The sequence below is a fragment of the Pinus tabuliformis genome, chromosome 2_2 (assembly GCF_031772625.1).
Source record: "Pinus tabuliformis cultivar Carrire ecotype Pingquan chromosome 2_2, CPIR1, whole genome shotgun sequence".
Lineage (NCBI taxonomy): Eukaryota > Viridiplantae > Streptophyta > Pinopsida > Pinales > Pinaceae > Pinus > Pinus tabuliformis.
Window position 1 is genome coordinate 1,602,760 of NC_142300.1, and position 20,226 is coordinate 1,622,985.

Consider the following 20,226-nt stretch of genomic DNA (forward strand, 5'->3'; position numbering starts at 1 on the left):
CATTTAATGCAAATGATAATAGGTGTAGGGATCTTATGGAGAGTTTCTCCCTTTGAATGGGAAACCACTTCAGTCATCATCATTCAAGACATCAACCTGTCTATCATAATACTGTCATGCATTAGCAGAACTGTTAGATCATGAAATCAAACTATATCAGGTTCTAAAACATATATCCATCATGGTCAGAACATATCAACATCGGCTACTTCATGATGACATAAACTTTCATCAAAGATTAGAGCCAAATAATTAGCACAACTAATGGGAGTATACTTCAAGAATCATGAACTACATAACTCAATCCATCAAGTCGAGACATCCATATTTACTACATTTTCAATTACTAAGCCAAAGTCAACAAGAATATCTTAAATAATAATCTTATTGTTACACTTTTATCATTAAGGTTACCATGCTTATCATAAGCATTAACAATAGTATCAATTCACCATATATCAAAAATCAATATATCTAGCTTGCTTCAGGAAATCCATCATGTCTAAAATTTAAATTTTTTGCCAAACATCAAGAATACCAATATATCAAAAATCAATGTTTCTAAGTAACTTTACCATGACTTAATAGAAGGTAAGATACTTGTCCAATACCAAGTGCACCATCTCATCATAGGTAGCATGAATCAAACTTATTTTGATATGCATTATGAGTCATTCATGAAGGTGATATTTTCATCATACCTTAGGGCTTACCTTGCCATCCAATATTTGCAGTTGAAACATAACATTGAAACAATACACCATACACACATTGTAATATTCAAATACCTATGCACCTTATTATTTGACATTGGCAATTGTAGCTCTTCTCTTCTTGCACCTTAGATGATCCTCAAGGAGGAGCCACTTATTGCATCTCATCAAGAGGTTAGAAGTATCCAAATACTCACTTATACATGCAGGAAGTGTAAGTAATAATCAAATCAATAAATCTTAAACAAAAGTAAAGACATAGAGAAGTAACATAACTATAAAGAGTACTTATCTTCAATGAGAGGTGATCATCTCCCTCTTGAACTAGCCTTTAAGATTCGTGACTTTCCATTGTCCATATAACATTTGCTTCCTTCAATATATCCTTCGACTTCATCAATAACCAAGAAATAATTGAGACTATCCCATCTAGGACTACATCAAACCTGTCACAAGTGCTAGAACATCTTCACAATATTTTTTAGAGTGCATATCTCAAATCTATCATAATCCAGGGTTTCTTCCAAACCCTAACTTCATAATATCCATCAAACCCTAATAACCAAATTGCCTAGGGTTTCCTTCAAACCCTAGTATTCTTATCTTATCTTGCTTCCATTAATGGCATCTTCATAGGGATGATCTTCAATGAATTTTCTTCAGCTCAGCTCTAATACCATGTTAAATTTTATGAAGGCTTATTGTTTTTTGTTTTAGATAATTGCATTTTATTATTTACATATAGAATTCACCCCACGACTTCATAACATTATTCAAATTCACAACATTATTTAACAACATATGAAATTATATAGAAAGAACAATATCATCATTAATGCAATAGAACATAAAGGAACAATAGAAGAAAAGCAATCACACATAGAGACACCATGATTGGTCAGAGACCAGGGCAAAACCCACTATGGGGAAAACCCTTTCAAATTCTTCTTCTTATTAGATTGTCATTGAAAGATTCAACAAAAGGGAGTACAATGATCTGTATCTTCATCCATAGTCTTATCCAGTAAAATCAACTAAACAACATTCATGAGATGAACCCAACCATGCTAATAATCAAAACCTTGCTCCAGAAGCTTGTGGTCAACTGTCGAACACTGCAAACAATTGAGGAAATTAGTGGTCAATTGATAAAACTAAACCCTAGGTTCCAACCACACATAGAGAGTGATGTGCGTGTGGTTGAAATCCTTCAACCGCACACATAGGCCTGCATGCCTGCAGTTACAACCAAAATTTCCCTGTAGCATGCCTGTAGTTAGGAACCAAAACCTTAGATTGCACATGCAAGCTTCAAACCTTGCAATCTCAAACCTGTACGAACCAATATCTGTGATCTGCCTCAGACTTGTGCGAGCCAAAACCAAAGAAGGGAATAGAATAATGCTTCATGATAATATCGAAATGAGGTTGAGGTCACTTGTATTTATAGACTTCTAAGAGTGTCCAATTTGCTTTAGGGTCGACCTGATCAAATGTGCACGCGTGGGCTTTAATTCAAAATTACACTTTCCCTTGTCCAAATTGAGTGCTTCAATAGTCGAAATTGGTCCTCTCGAAAAGAGGAATCTCGTTCCATGGTTGGAATTAATCACTAAGCTGCCAAATTAACACTTAAATGTAAAATGTGTGTTTGTAAGTAGAGAGAATTCATTGTTATATATCCACTTGTCGTATAAAGTAAGTTGAAATAGATGTTGAAAATAATGGAAGTTAGTCATAAACTTACCCTTACTGTTGAAAGTTTTTCTATATTCTCTTCTCAAAGTATTTAACAAGCATTGTGAAATATAGACATTAATCTCCCATAAAAATAAAATCAATTAAGTAATTGATTTTTATTTATGCATTACGTGGTGACCTTCTTTCACTAACACCTTCTTTCACTAACATAGACTTATTATAACTTGAAGGTAAAATTATAGAAAAATGAGTGTCAACATGTAAATCAATTTTTGTATCATTTAGTGAAAGATCTATAAACTACCATGGATAGCCCATTGAAATAATTTGTCACAACAAATCTTATAATATTCTACAATCTTTTACCATACAATGTTTTACTATAGAATGGAATCTTAATGTTACTAACTTTAACACATATATCACAGATGTAAGCTCAAAAACTCAAATGAAAGATACAAGCAATGACACACATCCACACGATGAACACAAGATGTACCCTAAGAGAATCCAATATGGAAAGAACCCAGCGCAAGGGGTGAGAGTTATGCCCTACAGTTTTCTTTTCAATTGTAAAATGTGAATACAAAGAATGGGGCACTCACTATGGATATGCCATTGACACTATGGCCAATGTGGCTACTATAGAATCTCCTCCTTCCTTTGATCTCCCTCAATGTCCCTCTCTCAATTCTCCACTCTCCTATGGAACAATACTCAATACAATAAGAATGGAACCCCTACCTTTTCTAGTATCCAATTGTTTAACGTAGCTTAATAGTTATCTAGAGTCAAGGTTGAGTTTTTGCATCCCTCAACCACCAATTAATGTTTAGATTTTAGACCCTCTATAGAATATTTTTGAAAGTCTACATGTGACTAGCTCCACATATGTGAGTAATAAAGGCTAATGTGGCAACTGCTCAACAAGATAGGTCAACTTAAATACTAATGTGGCATCCACTCAATGCCATGGTGGTCAACAAGATAGGTCAACTTAAATACTAATGTAGCATCCGCTCAATGCCATGGTGGTCCACAAGATAGGTCAACTTAAATACTAATGTGGCGTCAACTCAATGCCATGGTGGTCAACAAACTCCATAACTTTTAGTATACAAACTCCAATAGATGTGAATTTGACACCATTGGAAAGCCCTCGAAGTGTAGTATAGCATCAAGAGGCCAGACACTATGCTTAGAAAGCTTTGGCCCCCAAAACATCCATTTTAAGGCATCTAATGGGGTTTAGAAGTTTCTAGACCTCAAATCTCCAAAATGGATCCTACCCCTAAAATGAGCTTTACAAGTCAATTGCTCTAATGTTTCCACCAAAAAGTACCAAAATCGATGACAAATTATAATCCACTCTAAATCAATATAAAAAATGAGCAAATAAATAATTTACAGAAAAAATTGCTAGATGCAAGAGTATGGGATTCACAGTTTATGCTTGTAGTTGATATATGGTGTAGTAAGATGTCAAATTATCTTCCAAACCGTCCATAACAAGCACACAAAAAATTTGCTAGATGCAAGAGTATGGGATTCACAGTTTATGCTAGTAGTTGATATATGGTGTAGTAAGATGTCAAATTTATCTTCCAAACAGCCCATAACAAATGGAAATCACCTAAACGAAAATATCAAAGTTGGAACAATCCACAATTACAAATAACACCCATCTCGAAACTGTTAAGAGCATGTGATTCACAGTTTATGCGAGTAGTTGATATACGTAGTAAGACGTCAAATTATCTTCGAAACAGCCATGACGAATGGAAATCCCCTAAGCAAAAATATCAAAGTTGGACCAATCCACAATAACAAATAACACCCAGCTCGAAACTGTTAAAACCGGAGGAAAAAAATACGAGGTACAGAAAAATTGCTAGCTTGAATTCCATTCCGTGAATCAGCCACCTCCTACCATGCAAAGAAACGATTCTCCACTTACTTCAACTCTCCCATCTCAGGGTTTGACTGTAAATCCCATCACTCTTTGCATACGAACCTCCATGAACATGAACTAAACTAGAAAAGGACTTAGTAAACAGCAAAACTGATTGCCAAGTCCCAACAGAAATTGAATTGAATGTCATCCCAAATAATTTTTGGACGAGTATAATTTATCTGAAAAACTAAGAATCGTAGCTAGTCGAATGGAAAAAATCTTTCAACATGTTTAACGCTAATCCATTTATCTATGGAAAAACCTCGAGGCGATTATTTTTGGCAAAATCTCCAACACTAGGATATGTTTGCCTAGGGTAAGGTTTTAGCCAAACACTTGTATGCTGCGGCTCTTACTTTAGATTATATTATTCCAACAACTCTTTTAGTTTCTCATCCTTTTCCAATAAAGTTTTATAAATGTTTACATAGCATCAGGAAGGCCAAAAAAAATTGATATTGACTTCAAAATATCGAAGGAATGAGAAAGTAATCAAACATTGGAATACCTTTAGTATTTGCTACAGAAATACTTCACCCAGAAGATTTTTCTGAGCATCATTTCTATCCAGGAATACCAAGCTTGCTAGCACCTCCAGCCCACGAATAGTTCATTGCATGTGTTTTTTTCAGTTATCTAACCACCCTCTATGCTAAAAGTCATCTTAGAAACAAGCATTATCGAAAACAAAATACTGTTCTGCTCAACAGATACATTAGCACGGTCTGATTTATACCCTGTCAACAACATTCAAAGTGCGAATTGGAAATAATAAATGGGGTCATTCTTTTCAGTTTACATCGACCAGGGAAACCAGCTAACCCATATTATAGCAATCTAAGAAAGCTGAAAGGCAGAGACTGGCATTCCATAAACTTTCGGTATTTCCTAGCCTATTATGAACTGGTAGCATCACCCTTTATATCAGAAATTTGCTCTACATCTTCACTAGGAGCAATAGGACGACCAGTCAAGGGATCAACAGGACGCTCCTCATCACGGCCACCTTTCCGTAGCATTGCTAGCATTGGTGGAGGTGGCAACAGTCCTGCTCTGAAGAGAAGACGCTGAACTGGATCAGAGGGCTGAGCTCCAACAGACAGCCAGTACCTGAACAAAAAATCAAAATCATACAGTAATGCTATCAAAAAAACATCGCCATTGCAATTTTTATTTATTTTGCAAGTATTACATATACCCAGAATCCCGAGGAGACTAAACACCGTGAAAAACATAAATTATGAATTTAAATCATTCTATGTATGGATAACAGCTAATAGACAAGATTGCTTGCCACAAATAAAAACTTAAAAGTCTTTCTTCTGTAATAGTTATCTAGAGTTAAGATTTGTTATCCAGATAACCATAGTCGACAACAGCCTCATACTCTCAACTGCCAAAAACCTTACTAAACATGTAGGGCATGTGACCAAACAAGACGGTGCTAGTTTACAATATATGCAAAGCCTTTCCTGTGAAAGCAGATGATTTCTTGCTTAGCCTATCTTCAAAATGAATTGACTTCTACTGGCTAGATCACACGCAGAACATTTGGTAATTATTGAAAAGGGCTATCAAGCCAAGAGGTAGCAACGGCCTCGTAGACTTTGTATGAATTCTCGAGTGAAGCAAGCATGAAATTGTAATTTTTCCTTATGACCATAATATATGGACCAAAACCATAATGGTGAGAAAAATGTATGGTAAAAAAATCAGGATATTTTCTTAGAGACCATTCAGATGACCATTACTTTCCATATCAAACGTCAAGACTTTTTATGAGAAAAGCCATGTTTTTGCAAAAAACACCAATTATACCCAACTATTCAATATAGATATTATGCTTTGGAAGGAACAATTATTCTCTAGAATGTGTCAATCATGAGATAGCATGTTTCAATATTTAAATCAAGCATGTTGCAGCCTGCAGGCAACCAAACATATTATACCTGCAGCCTGTGTCAAACACCACTCATAAAACTGAAGATATTCCATATGTAAGACAATGAGCATACTCATAGTGGGATAAGCATTATCATTAGTCAAACTTCATGATATTTTATGATAAAAAAACATACTTTTGCAAAAAAAACCAATAATACCCGGCTGTTCACATGTAGATATTATGCTTTGGAAGGGAGTTAACTGTTATTCCCTATGATATGGCACTCATGAAATAGCATGTTTCAATATTTAAATCATGCATACTGCAGCCTACAAGCAACCAAACCTATTATACCTGTGTCAAACAACACCTATAAACTAAAGCTATTCATGACAATACTCATAGTGGGATAAGCATTAACGTAAATCTAAACACCCTAGGACCTGAATGTTGAGTATAAACAAAAAATTGCCAGTTTAATGGTAGGAACTGCCCAAAGAGATGGACATCACCCTCGACCACTCACAGGGTTCTCCAACATGCCTCTATATAGGATTGTTAAAAACTCTCAAATCCTTTTGGAACGTAAGACATCCCAATCAACCACTAACATAGAAAAGACGCACCCCTCAGATGAACTTGAATATTCGCATTTTAGCCTCACTAAAGGACTGTTAGCAACTCAATAACAAATATTGCCTCTCCTCGAACATTGTAGGTTGTGTGCCATAGAAAACAAGGCATCACCCCAAAGCAAATCTTAATCTTGATGAACCTTCCTTGTAGAATTGTCAACTTGAGAACATCTTGATAGTCATCATGAATACCTCCCTAGTTAAGAGGGAGTGTTGAATTTTGTAACTATTTTGTAACTATGGACAGTCTTCATAATGTATATTTTCATCATTATGTATTCATTGTAAGCATGTTCTTCATGCTCAAAAGAAAAGTATATTATTTGTATTTGTAAAGGAAAAATTAGAATTTAGAAGGCTTCTTCTTCAAGACCTTCCAAAAGAAAATTTTGATTTGTATTAAATGTCATGGCTCCACAAAGATGTCCAAGTCGGCCCCTCCCGTTCAAGTCAACCTGGCCCCTTAGAGGCACCCATTCGACCCTCCTGGATGTCTATATATAGGCACTCACTCCTCCTTCATGAGACACTAATTCGACTCTCACAAAAGGATAATACATCTGCTCCCAAGTAAAGAAAGGAAGCTGAAACAGGAGAAGTTGACAAGTCAAAGAAGGAAAGAAAGAAGCTTGCACAAGGAGGGAACAGATAAAATTTTCGGTAATGATTTCTCTGTGATCTGGCCAAACTTCTGAGAAAGAAGGCCGAATTTTGGCCTCCTATTGCAGATCCTGTACCAGACCTTTGACCTTTGACTTGGCACCTTCGTGGCTTGTTGGTCTTCTCATCTTTCTGGTTAGTCTGTCTATAGCTTTTATGTCTCTCTTGTTAAATTGATTCTATAAGGAAAGGATTGTTGGGTTTTTTTCCATGTGGGTTTTCCCATGGTAACTATGTGTATTATTGTGTGGCTGTCTCTTTATGATCCTTATGGCATTTTGTTTTACTTTTGAGCTCCTCTGTGTAATTGCTGTATGATTAAAATGATCACAAGAAAATAATTAAACTAATGGTTATCATAAGAAGTAACTATCAGTTTATAGGATGTCCTAGATTTTCAACACTCAAGATAGAAACAACCAACTTATTTTCCGAAAAATACTGATGCCGGCACAATTAAGAATTCATCGTGGAAGTGCAATGTTTGGCAAAGAATTGAATTCGAAATGCCTGTCGCAGTTGTGTCTCTCCTTCTGATAATGAAAGGTGACTCCTCTGATACTCCTGCATCACTAAGGGGTTCCTCATGCTCCTACTTTGTTTCCTTTGTTTCCACCTCTGCATCCTTTCCACTTGTACCTGCATCCTGTGGGGTACCCTTCTCTGTTCCAACTACTCCACCAAGTGGAGTCATCCATTCTTCCGGCCACTATTGTACTACGGCGAGCAAATCGTCTTCAGTTACTAAGTATGGCAATGGGTGCCATGTCTCAGTTGGGTCCTTCGTCGCCTTCACATAAGCTCTATGGAAGTCTGCTTTGAAATCTGCAATGTGACAATACTGCTTATACAAACTAGGTGACAGCCTTGGATGTTGATTCACCACCATGTGTAGATCCATTGCCATCACCACAAATAAAATCCTATTTTTTGTTGTGCGCATCAGCTCCTTAGTAAACCAGAGGGAGGCATACCTCGCTGCCTCACAAACATCCACCTCGATAGATGGAAACTGCGGGTCCTCTAGTTCTTTCCACACGATGAGTATTAACAACCAAGCATAGTGGAATGGCGTCCCTTCTTCCTATGCTTCCCTGTAGTCTATCAAAAATTCCTCATTGGCCCTGCACTTCCTCATTATCTTTCCTGCCAAGATGTGCGCGGTAAAACGCACTCCTTGGTCATCAATGGAGTTGATGTCATATCCCCGCGACTTCTTCACTAAGCCGAACTTTTCCTTCATCATTTGTGCCATCTCCTTATCCTTATTCTTTCCCACAAATTCTTCTATGGGGTCCTTTCCCTGATGAGGCAACGCTATGATTTTTTTGATTAACATCTCATCAATCGGGATCCTCGTCCCTAGCCAAATGCATCCATCATGTACCAGTGTGAGGAGCTACCGCACACAGATTGTACTGGTTGTGCTTTGACCGAAGTGTGGCACATTCAGCATGTTCAGGAGGCCTACTCTCTGTAATCCTGCGGCCCACTGGAACGGCTCCAGCCTCATGACTCCATTATCTAGGTACCGAACCTACTTCAAATACCTGCTTGGTTCAAATTGAGGGTATTTGCTTCGATCGTTGAAGTCCCAGTCTTCCATCTTTAGCTGGGGGATCCTCCCCAACACTTCGCCCTCAAACGACACTTCCTCCGGCAGCAACAGAGTGAACATATCCAACTTTCCATCCTTGGGCTCCTTAACCGGCTTGGTGTTTGGTTTTCTTGGTGGCATGTAAGGTGGGAGCACAGCGGGAATCTCTTCATCCTCTGTCTGCATGCATTGAAACTCAGCCTCCTCTTCGCTATCGTTGATTTGCTGAGGCACCTTCTGCTGTATCAGCTTCTTTCCTTTCTACGTCAACTTCTAATTTGGAAATATTTTGATCCCTACTGTTCTCCGTGCCTTTTTTCTTTGCTTCCATCTTGCCTGAACCTTGCTCTGATACCATGTGAAATTTGCTGCAATAATTGATTTATTTCTCCTACTTATTTATGATAAGTTATTTACCAATACTGTCAGGCCAGGCAGTAACTCCTCAAAGCAAAATTGATTTGTATGTCTTATTCCTTTAAGTAGGTCTTCATTATATACATGAGGGAGGGACTGTTCACTTCATCTCCCGATGACTATTCATATTACTTATTTATTTATTTACATTATATTCACCCAATCCTGATGATTAGGTGTCAACATTACCCCCCTTAATCTGAAGGGATGTTGGTGAGTCCAAGCATCATTCTGAATCGTTCAAGTTTTTCTCTTCCAAGTGCTTTGGTGAAGATGTCTGCAATTTGCTCATTAGTGGAACAATGACGAAGATGGATTGTTTTGGCCACAACATGATGTCGAATCAGATGATATTTAGTATTGATGTGCTTCATTCGATCATGGAACTTTGGGTTCTTGGCCAACTTTATTGCAGAGGTATTGTCAATCATGAGTGGAGTTGATTGTACTTGTTTTACCTGCAAATCTTCAAGAATTTTCCTAAGCCACACAATTTCTTTTGTTGCTTCAGCTGCTGCCACGTATTCTTCTTCTGTTGTGGAATCTGTTGGAACTGATTGTTTGCGTGATCTCCAGGAGACAGCTCATGATCCAAGACTCATAGCATATCCTAAAGTAGATACCCCAGTTTCTTTGTCTCCATCGAAGTCTGAATCAGAGTATCCAATCAAGCTGAAGTCGTCCACCTGTGTATACTTGATTCCAAAGTCTTGAGTTCCCTTCAAGTACCTTAGAACTCTTTTTGCAGCAGAACAATGTCCCTCACAAGGCTTTTGCATAAACCTGGAGAGGATTCCAACAGGAAACGAAATGTCTGGTCTAGTAGTAGTTAGGTAGTTGAGACTTCCGACAAGCTGTCTATACTTTGTTGCATCCTCAAATTCTTTTCCTTCAATAGATGTGAGTTTTAAGTTTTGTTCCATTGGAGTAGTAAGAGGATTGCATTTTGTCATGCCAAACCTGCTCAACAGATCTCCAATGTATTTCTTTTGAGAAATAAATATGGACTTCGGATGTTGGGTTACTTCAATACCAAGATAGTAGTGAATATAGCCCAAATCAGTCATTTCAAAACTTTTCCCCAATTCCTTCTTTATGGATGCAATGTAGCTTTCATTGTTCCCTGTCATCAAAAGATCATCTACACGTACCACAAGATATACAACTGTTTTGCCAACTTTCTTGACAAATAAAGTTGCATCATCAAGATCATAATGTTTGAAATTGAGTTTCAGAAGATGCTCAGTTAGTTTTTCATACCAGGCTTGCGGTGCTTGTTTGAGGCCATACAAGGACTTCACAAGTTTGCATACTTTATGTTCATGTCCTTTCACAGCAAATCTTTCGGGCTGGGACATAAAAACATTCTCTTTTAGATCTCCATTCAAGAAGGCAGTTTTTACATCCATTTGATGGACTTTCCAACCGTTCTGAGCTGCTAGGGCAAAGAGTGTCTGGATGGTAGCCCATTTTGTTGTGGGGGCAAAAGTCTCCTCATAATCGACCCCTTCCTTCTGTGCAAAACCTTTTGCCACAAGCCTAGCTTTGTGCTTGTCAAGTGAGCCATCAGCTTTATACTTGTTCTTGTAGACCCACTTGTAGCCAATTGGTTTGATTCCTAATGGAGGATCAACCAGCTTCCAAGTGCCATTCTTTATGAGGGCATCATACTCCTTTTGCATCACCTCTTTCCATTCATCATGAAAAGCAGCTTCTTTGAAGGAAGTTGGTTCAAAATCAATAGACAAGTTCAATTCACAATTATAAGAAACATCCATATCAACAGGTGAATTAGAGTCATCCACATCACCTCCATTTTGTCGGTTTGAATTTTTAGTTCCTGTCTTTCCAACCTCATCAGGATGAACACTTTCAAGTGTCTTTGTCAACCACTTTGGGGGACCTTTCTCAGATGGTCCAGGCTGTTCTGTTGATTGAGTTGGGACTGAATCAAGGTTGAGTCTCCCAATTCTATCAATCACATCACTTAAAGCATCATCCGTTGTTGGAGTTTCATGCAGGGGAGAGTGTTCTTCAGAAGAAGATTCCACATGTTGATCTAGTATAGGAATCCCCCCTTCAAGATGTGGAATCTAATTATCAAATTCTTGAAATGATTTGCATTTGCGAATCTATCCAAGTGATCAAGTTGCCGCTCAACAACATTGTCAGTTTTGGATGATTCAAGAAAAATTACATCTCTAGATACAACAAACTTTTTATTTACTTCATCATAGAGACGATATGCTTTGGAGGTGTTTGAATACCCTAGGAAGATACATTTACGACTTCTAGCACCAAGTTTGTTTCTATGTACCTTTGGTATCAAGGCATAACAAGTGGAACCAAAGACCCTGAGATGATTTACCGAAGGAACATGTCCATACCACATTTCATATGGAATCTTGTTTCTAATAACATTAGATGGACATCTATTCTTTATATATGCAGAACAGAGAACAGCATTAGCCCAAAACGTTATCTTTACATTTTTGAAGAAGAGCATGGATTGTACCATATTTAAGATTGTCTTATTCATTCTTTCAGCTACACCATTCTGTTGGGGATTATAAGGCACAGTTGTTTGATGTTTGATCCCATGTTGGCGAGGATAGTTTTCAAATTCATTTGATGTGTACTCTTTTCCATTATCAGTGCGAATAGACCCAATATGAGATTGTGCATCATTTTCGATCCATCTATGAAAGTTCTTGAATGTTTGAAAAGCATCAGATTTGTTCTTCAATAAATAAACCCAACACATTTTAGTGTAGTCATCAATAAATGTCATCATATATTTATTTCCATTTGCAGAAGGAATAGGGATTGGACCACATAAATCTGAATGAATGAGTTCAAGTTTTCTATGTGCTCTTGAATTTGAATCATGAAAACACTGTTTGCTATGCTTTCCTAGAATGCAAGCATCACATTGCTTAAGTTTCCTAGGAATTGTAGGCAAACCAGCAACACCATTTTTCTTCAACAAGCGGAGGCTGTCATAGTTCAAATGTCCAAATCTAGCATGCCATAATAAACTTGATGGAAGTGTACCTTCTTCATAATGAGAATCGTATGAGAAATGTTGTGCACGAACAGAGGTTCCTTGCAGCTTGAGAAGCCTTTCTTCTTCTATTCCACTCATGACAAGTGAGAGGTCAGATGCTTTTCTCACCTCAAGCTTGCCATCAAACATATGAATGGAGTGACCTTGCTGGCGGATGTGAACCAAGGACAGCAAGTTTCTCTTCAGCTGTGGGAGATATAGAACATGGTGTAGAAGAAAGTCTGGAAGACCAAGCAATTTAGGCCTGAGTGTGCCAAGCCCTGATGGCTTGATTTTTGATTGGTCTACAAAGTATACCGCTCCATCAACATTGTCAGTAAATTCTTCAAAAAAATCTTTTCTATGAGTCGTGGCAAGTTGCTCCTGAATCAAGCAACCAATCATTTTTGCAAGAAGCAAGTGAAGCATTAAATAAATCTTCATTTACTCCAATATTACATTGTGCCACAACATAGTGAGTGGATTCAGGTGCTTTACCTTTGTCTGTATCATCAGTTTTACCTTTCTGTTGGTTTCTTTGCCGCTCAATTTTGTCCCATGGTAGTTTGCATGTAGAGGCATCATGTGATCCATTTCTTTTGCAGTGTATGCAGTGCAGATCTGCCTTTTCTCCTTGAGAGTGGTTGCCCCCCCTGCCTCTGAAATTTCTTCCTCTTCCTTTTCGACCACCTCTTCCTCTGGAAGAATCTTGAGCAAGATTATTCTCTCTGTGTGTAGGGCACACAACTTTTTCGGAAGACAGAAAACCCTTCTCTTTTTCAACAAACTTCACCATCATAAAATTTGAACTAAGCCCAAAAATAATTACAATATTCGTAGCAAAACACTAATAGTAATTTGCTATGTCTTTACAAAATGGAATCAACTGCAAGCTCTCAATATTCATATATCATGCAATATATATTGTATTCCTTATAACATATTCCACAATATTCATATACCAAGCACAGTCATCGAGTTAATGCACCAGAACAGCGGTGTTCTTGGACAGCAGTATTCTACGCTACACCTTTATGCAACATATTTCCCTCACCTCATTGTTTATGCAAGAACTAAATGAAAGGCTCATCGACGGAAGAAGATGACAACTCACGAAGGAATGGATCAAATGAATAGAGGGAATAATGACCCCGTTGGATTCCTTTTTCCGGGTAGAATTGTTGTTGCAAAAACGCATACTCGCCCTATTCGTTTATATGTCAAACTCATAAATCTACATAAAGCAAAACACTGGATGCAATGCATCAGGTTCTTCTTGTTAAACATTATGCTCAATACCTAACGGCATGCCGCTGGCAGATGGCAGTCGACTATGCTGAGAGTCTGCGTCTAAAAGCAGCTTTCGAGGCCCTCTCAAAGGGAAACTATGAGGAAACAGTGCGCTTGTGCAAGCAAGTTGTCAAGCAGCCCAGAGGCCAAAACAATTATGAAGCTCTCGTGCTTCTGGGCAAGGCCCTCTTCTACGGGAACCAATACGATCACGCTCAAACTGCGTACCGCTACTCGTTGTTGCGTAGACCTTACTGTCTGTTGGAATACACCTCGACCAGCGTTATATGTAATGAGCAGCGTTCAACCAACGGACCAACGTACAGCACACAACAACCCTTCAAAAATTTTGACACACAGCGTTAATAAACAACTGATTCACGCATGGTTCTTCAACCTTCTGGTTTTGTTCAACGAATGGTTTTGGGTTAGACAGTAGCAGTGACTACAGAGTGATAGCGACTGTGGAGGGGACAGAGAGTGCAATAGACAGTGGACAAAGAGTAGTAGGCAGTGGACAGAGAGCAATAGGCAGAAGGGAGTTACAACTATTTTGGGAGTTGGCTCTGATACCATGTCAGGCCAGGCAGTAACTCCTCAAAGCAAAATTGATTCGTATGTCTTATTCCTTCAGGTAGGTCTTCACTATATACATGAGGGAGAGACTGTTCACTTCATCTCCCGATGACTGTTCATATTACTTATTTATTATTTACATTATATTCACCGAATCCTGATGATTAGGTGTCAACTTCAGTAAATACCAAAATAAATTCAGTTGCAAACTTCACAAACTAGAACTGAAAATTAAACAGCAAGAGAAACATCAGCATATGAACAATCACATTGACACACTTGTTTTTGGACAATCGTCCCTAGAAAAACCCAATGTAGGAAAACCAGTGCAGCAGATCTGAGGATTCTTATTATTGGCAGTAAATATCTGAATACGATCTAGGATGCTCATCTAGCAATCCTTTATAGAGAAAACACTGGCAGAAAATCTAAGTGAGTTTTACCTCACTTCACCCGTCATAGTTTCGGCTAATCCGGCACAAGACTAGTTAACCCCGACTATTTCTGCGCCAACCTTGTGTCACCTTCTCTGTCGTCTACATCAGTGCTCCCAGTTGTTCCGGTAGTTCCCGGCAGTTCTGGATTCTGTGTGACAGGCAGCTTTTCTGCTTTGCGCTGGCCCTTCTGGCTCTGCATTAGGACTGTGTTGGCCCAGAATAGCCCAGCATCAGCTCTCCCGGCTACTGCGCTACCTCTCTGCAAGCTCTCTCCACCTCTCTGTTCTATATTTTATGGAAATTCCTTCTCCCGGATTCTCTCTGCTCCTCAACGGCAAGATCTCCCCAATTGATTTTCCTCTTGAGAACTTCTCACCTCATAAAATCAATTTCCTCAATCTCTCTGTGTTTCCAAATGAACCCCAAGCCTCCATTTTATACTTTTCCTGTTGAGTCTTCAACGGCCGAGATTAAGTCTCTAACCAACGGCTAAGATTAAAACATGACCTGATCCGCCTTCTAGATCATTCTCACCCATATTTTGATTAATGCCCATTAATATTTTAATTTCCCTAAGTTTAGACTTAGAAACTCCATTAAAAATATTAATTATTTTAATAAAATACAATCCGGGTGGAATTTCCCCAAACGGTTTCTAGTTTTTTTAGAACTCATGTGCCTTAGCCTCTCCACCATTTTTCAAGGCTAGATCACTTCTGGTGCTACCAAAAACTAACACTCCCTCTTAGCGAAGAAAGTGCTCTAGCAACAATGTCTACCTTCATGTTGCTCTGTTTCTGAAGCATCTCCTTTCTGCACTGCTGTTGCCACCAACATTGTGCTACTATTGCTACTGTATTGTTGCCCATGACATTGCCACTGCTGCATCTGTACCACAACTCCCTCTCAAACGCTGCATCATTCTATTGAAAGGGATTTTCCAAAATACCCATTTGTTCCCGGAATTGAACAAACTTGGCTCTTCCTAGAGCCTTGGTGAGTATGTCTGCCACCTGATTTCCTGTGAGAGTGTACTCCAACTGTACCACTCCACAGTGAACACAATCTCTGATAAAGTGACACTGAATATCGATGTGTTTGGAGCGACCATGGAATACTGGATTTTCAGAGAGCTTGATAAAACTCTGATTATCACAGAAGATCCTTGTCGCTTCCATCCTTCCCCTGAATAGATTTACAAGCAGTTTCCTTAGCCATATAGCTTCACATGTTGCTTTGCTAGCTGCCATATACTCAACTTCAGCAGAGCTCAGAGCTACAAACTTTTGCTTCTTACTACACCAGAAGGTCATCCTAGATCCAATACCGAAGCAATACCCAATGGTACTTTTCCTGTCTATTGAACTCCCTGCCCAATTTGCATCAGTGAATCCACTCAATTCGACATCATTGCCCTTGGCGTACCTTAATCCAAAATTTACTGTTCCACGCACATACCTGAGAATGTGCTTTGCTGCTACCCAGTGCGCCCTTTTTGGTTCCACCATGAATTGACTAAGGGTGTTGACAGCATAACACAAGTCTGGCCTGGTGTTGACCAGATACATAAGTGACCCAATGAGTTGTTTGTATAAGGTGGGGTCACTTCCTTGTCTTCCAAAGCATCTGTTTTCTTCCAATTGGTAATCATAGGTGTAGCCATAGGTCGACAATCCTGCATTCTGAATCTTTTCAAAATTTCTGATACATATCTTCCTTGGCCAAGGATGATTTCACCATCCTGCTGCAAAAATTCCAATCCGAGAAAATAGTGCATTAGCCCCAAATCCTTCATATCAAACTCAGTTTCCAGGTTCTTACAATCCTCTACGAGTTTGGAGGATCTTGTCAAAAATAGATCATCCACAAACAATACCAGAATCAACGACTCCCCTTCTACCAGCAGATAATAAAGATTGGGATCGGCATTGCTCTTGATGAATCCCAACTGCTTTAAGTAGTTGTCAATTCGACCATACCAAGCTCTGAGTGCTTGTTTTAGCCCGTATAAGACTTTCTTCAACCTACACACATGAGTTCTCTTTTCATGTGTTTCGAAACCTTCTGGTTGTTCGATATATACCTCTTCTTCTATCACCCCATTCAAGAAAGTTGTCTTGACATCCATTTGGTGAATCTCCCATCCCATCTGTATTGCAAGGGATATAATAGATCTGATAGTGGTATATCGAGCTACTGGGGCAAAGGTTTCCCCATAGTCTATTCCTTCCTTTTGCACATATCCTTTTGCGACAAACCTAGCCTTGTACTTATTTACGTTGCCATCTGCAGCATACTTGATCTTGTAGATCCATCTCGAACCTACAACTGATTTGTTCTCTGGTATGGGTACAATTTCCAGACATCATTTGTCATGATAGAACTGTACTCCTCTACCATGGCATCCACCCATACCTGGTGTTGTACAGCTTCTTGAAAACTAGAGGGTTCTTCGACCTGAGCTACCAATGCTTGGTACTTGTCAGGTTGTCTACGCTGCCTTTTCTCGGCTCTAGGAGCTCCAACAAATTCCTCTGCGTCCCTCAGAGTTTGTCGTACTTCTCAGCTAGTTCTTCCATTGGTGGTGAGAGGTTCCATATGTTCCTCTTCCTGTACCTGTTGTGACACTCCTGGCTCCTCTTCTCTTGAGGAGATGCTAGTACTGGTTATCGTGCTTGAACCAGATGCTTGTCTTCCTGCCAGATTTGTTCCTTGTTGTTGGACTAGAGGAGCATCCTTATCCTGTTCTTCAAATGGCATCTCACGAGATTTCCTGAAGGCTCTATCTTCCATGAACTTCACATCTCGCCTTACTACAATCTTTCTGCTGCTCAGAATGTAGATCCGATACGCCTTTGAAGTCTCAATGTAACCTACTAGATACCCAACTTCAGCACTCTGCTCTAACTTGCTCCAGTTCTCTTTTGGAATGTGGCAATAAGCTACACTTCCAAATATCCTGAGGTGTCTTACTTTTGGCTTCTTTCCCATGAAAACTCCCTCTGGTGTCTTCTTTCCTAAAGCCCTGTGAGGAGTCCTATAGTTCTTCCACTGGTGGTGGGAGGTTCCATATGTTCCTCTTCCTGTACCTGTTGTGACACTCCTGGCTCCTCTGCTCTTGAGGAGATGCTAGTACTGGTTACCGTGCTTGAACCAGATGCTTGTCTTCCTGCCAGATTTGTTCCTTGTTGCTAGACTAGAGGAGCATCCTTATCCTGTTCTTCAAATGGCATCTCACGGGATTTCCTGAAGGCTCTATCTTCCATGAACTTCACATCTCGCCTTACTACAATCTTTCTGTTACTCAAAATGTAGATCCGATACGCCTTTGAAGTCTCGCTGTAACCTACTAGATACCCAACTTCAGCAGTTTGCTCTAACTTGCTCCGCTTCTCTTTTGGAATGTGGCAATAAGCTACACTTCCAAATATCCTGAGGTGTCTTACTTCTGGCTTCTTTCCCGTGAAAACTCCCTCTGGTGTCTTCTTTCCTAAAGCCCTGTGAGGAGTCCTATTCTGAATGTGTACAATTGTGTTGCATGCTTCTGCCCATAAAAACTTGGGCAGATTCTGATCATATAACATCACCTTTACTGCTCCAACAATACTTTTGTTCTTCCTTTCTGCAACTCCATTCTGTTCTGGATTATAGGGTGTTGTCCATTCTCTTCGGATCCCTTCTCTTGCACAAAAATCAGTGAAGTTCTTATCCGTGTATTCTCCGCCATTGTCTGAGCGCAATATCTTGATCTTCCTCCCTATCAGGTTTTCCACTAGAGCCTTAAACTCTTTAAAACCGATCAAAGACCTCATCCTTGGTTCTCAAAAAATAGATCAAAGTTTTCCTGGAATGGTCATCTATGAAGGTAACAACATACTCAGCGCCACTGATGGCCCTTGTAGACATCAGACCGCAAATGTCTGAGTGTATTAACCCCAATACACTCTTAGCTCATCCGAGCATGGAGGTCGAGCCGCTGACAGAAGGGCAGCGCATGAGCCGAGAAGACTCTCCAATTGCCTGCCTCCCGGTCGGAGCAGAAACTGGCTGGTCGCCGCCTGAGCGCAATCCTGGACCGGGTTGGATGGAGCCGCGGCGTGCACAAGGAATGAATCTGGAACGCCCCGCCATCAATCTTGACTTGGAGGCAGGCCCCTCTGCGCGCGTTGATGCTTCACTGGCTGGCCCGAGCAAACCAGCTAGAAAGGGTAGCCCGGATAAGGTCATCCATCTCTCGGACTCAGAAGATCCGCTCCGTTTCGGGTGCCGCATTGCTGAGGAGCTCCAGACCTCTGATGAAGATTAATCTCGCCCTGGTAATCTCTGGTTTTGATGGGTCTTTGGAATGTAATTCGGCTAAGGGGCGGCCTTATTTATGTCTACGTGTCGGCTACAATGTCCATGTGTCACATGTAACTGTCCAAGTGTCAATTGTCATTGTCCAGTTGTCTTTGTGTCTCTGTCCGGGTCATCCTACGGCCCTGGTGTCTTGTTGTTCATGATGTGTTATGTCCATCTATGTTCAGTCCATCTATGTTATGTAACAGTGTCGGCAACATGCCCAATTTTGAATCCTTTCAATTTTGGAGCTGCTAATTGGGCAAGGCCAGGGCTGACAGGCAAATCTTCTTAAGCCTTGCCGGTTGTACTCTATTTTGTATATTTGTTTTGTACGATAATAGAATTAGTCAAATTCAGAAAAAAAAAAAAAATAAATAAATAAATACACTCTTAGCTCTATTGTTGCTTCTGGAATATGTTGCTTTAGCGTACTTACCTAGCACACAGCCTCTGCATGTATCATCATGCTTGGCAGTAAGCACTGGAACCCATGTAACAGTTTCCTTAAGCATCCGTAATGCCCCATGATGTAAATGTCCCATCCTCCTATGCAACAGCTCATTTAATTATTTTTCTCCATCGACATTACTGCTTATCAGTGCCATAGGAGACTCGAGTTGCAACTTGTATAATCTGTTGCTTCGAGTTCCAATCTAGGCCCTCTTTTTCCACCTTGGATGCTTGACATATACTTTATTACCAATGAAGTATACATCATATCCCTTATCTTGTAATTGAGAGACAAAATCAAATTCATTTCCATACCTGGAACATGCAGTACATTCATGGCCTCGAAGACTTTCTCCTGCTCTTGTCTGGAATATAACGGTTCCTTTTCCTACTAGGGTGCACTTCATTGTGATTTGAAAGTTCATATGTTCCTCCTGATAGCTCGAGAAATATTCTCGTTCTCTAGTCATATGAGCTGAAGCCCCGCTATCAATGTACCAATCCTTGGCTGATGCAGAACTTGA

General features: G+C 39.6%; 1 protein-coding gene across 1 annotated transcript in view; it reads right to left on the bottom strand.

The window, feature by feature from the left end:
* Nucleotides 1-4,806: 4,806 nt before the first annotated feature.
* The window catches only part of LOC149191247 (small ribosomal subunit protein bS16m/bS16c-like), a 77,309-nt gene continuing 61,889 nt past the window's right edge, over nucleotides 4,807-20,226 (bottom strand). The window contains exon 3 of the mRNA XM_089404142.1: nucleotides 4,807-5,478. Within this exon, the coding sequence (XP_089260268.1) occupies nucleotides 5,265-5,478 (214 nt within the window). The 3' untranslated portion in view covers nucleotides 4,807-5,264. The remainder of the gene's footprint in view (nucleotides 5,479-20,226) is intronic.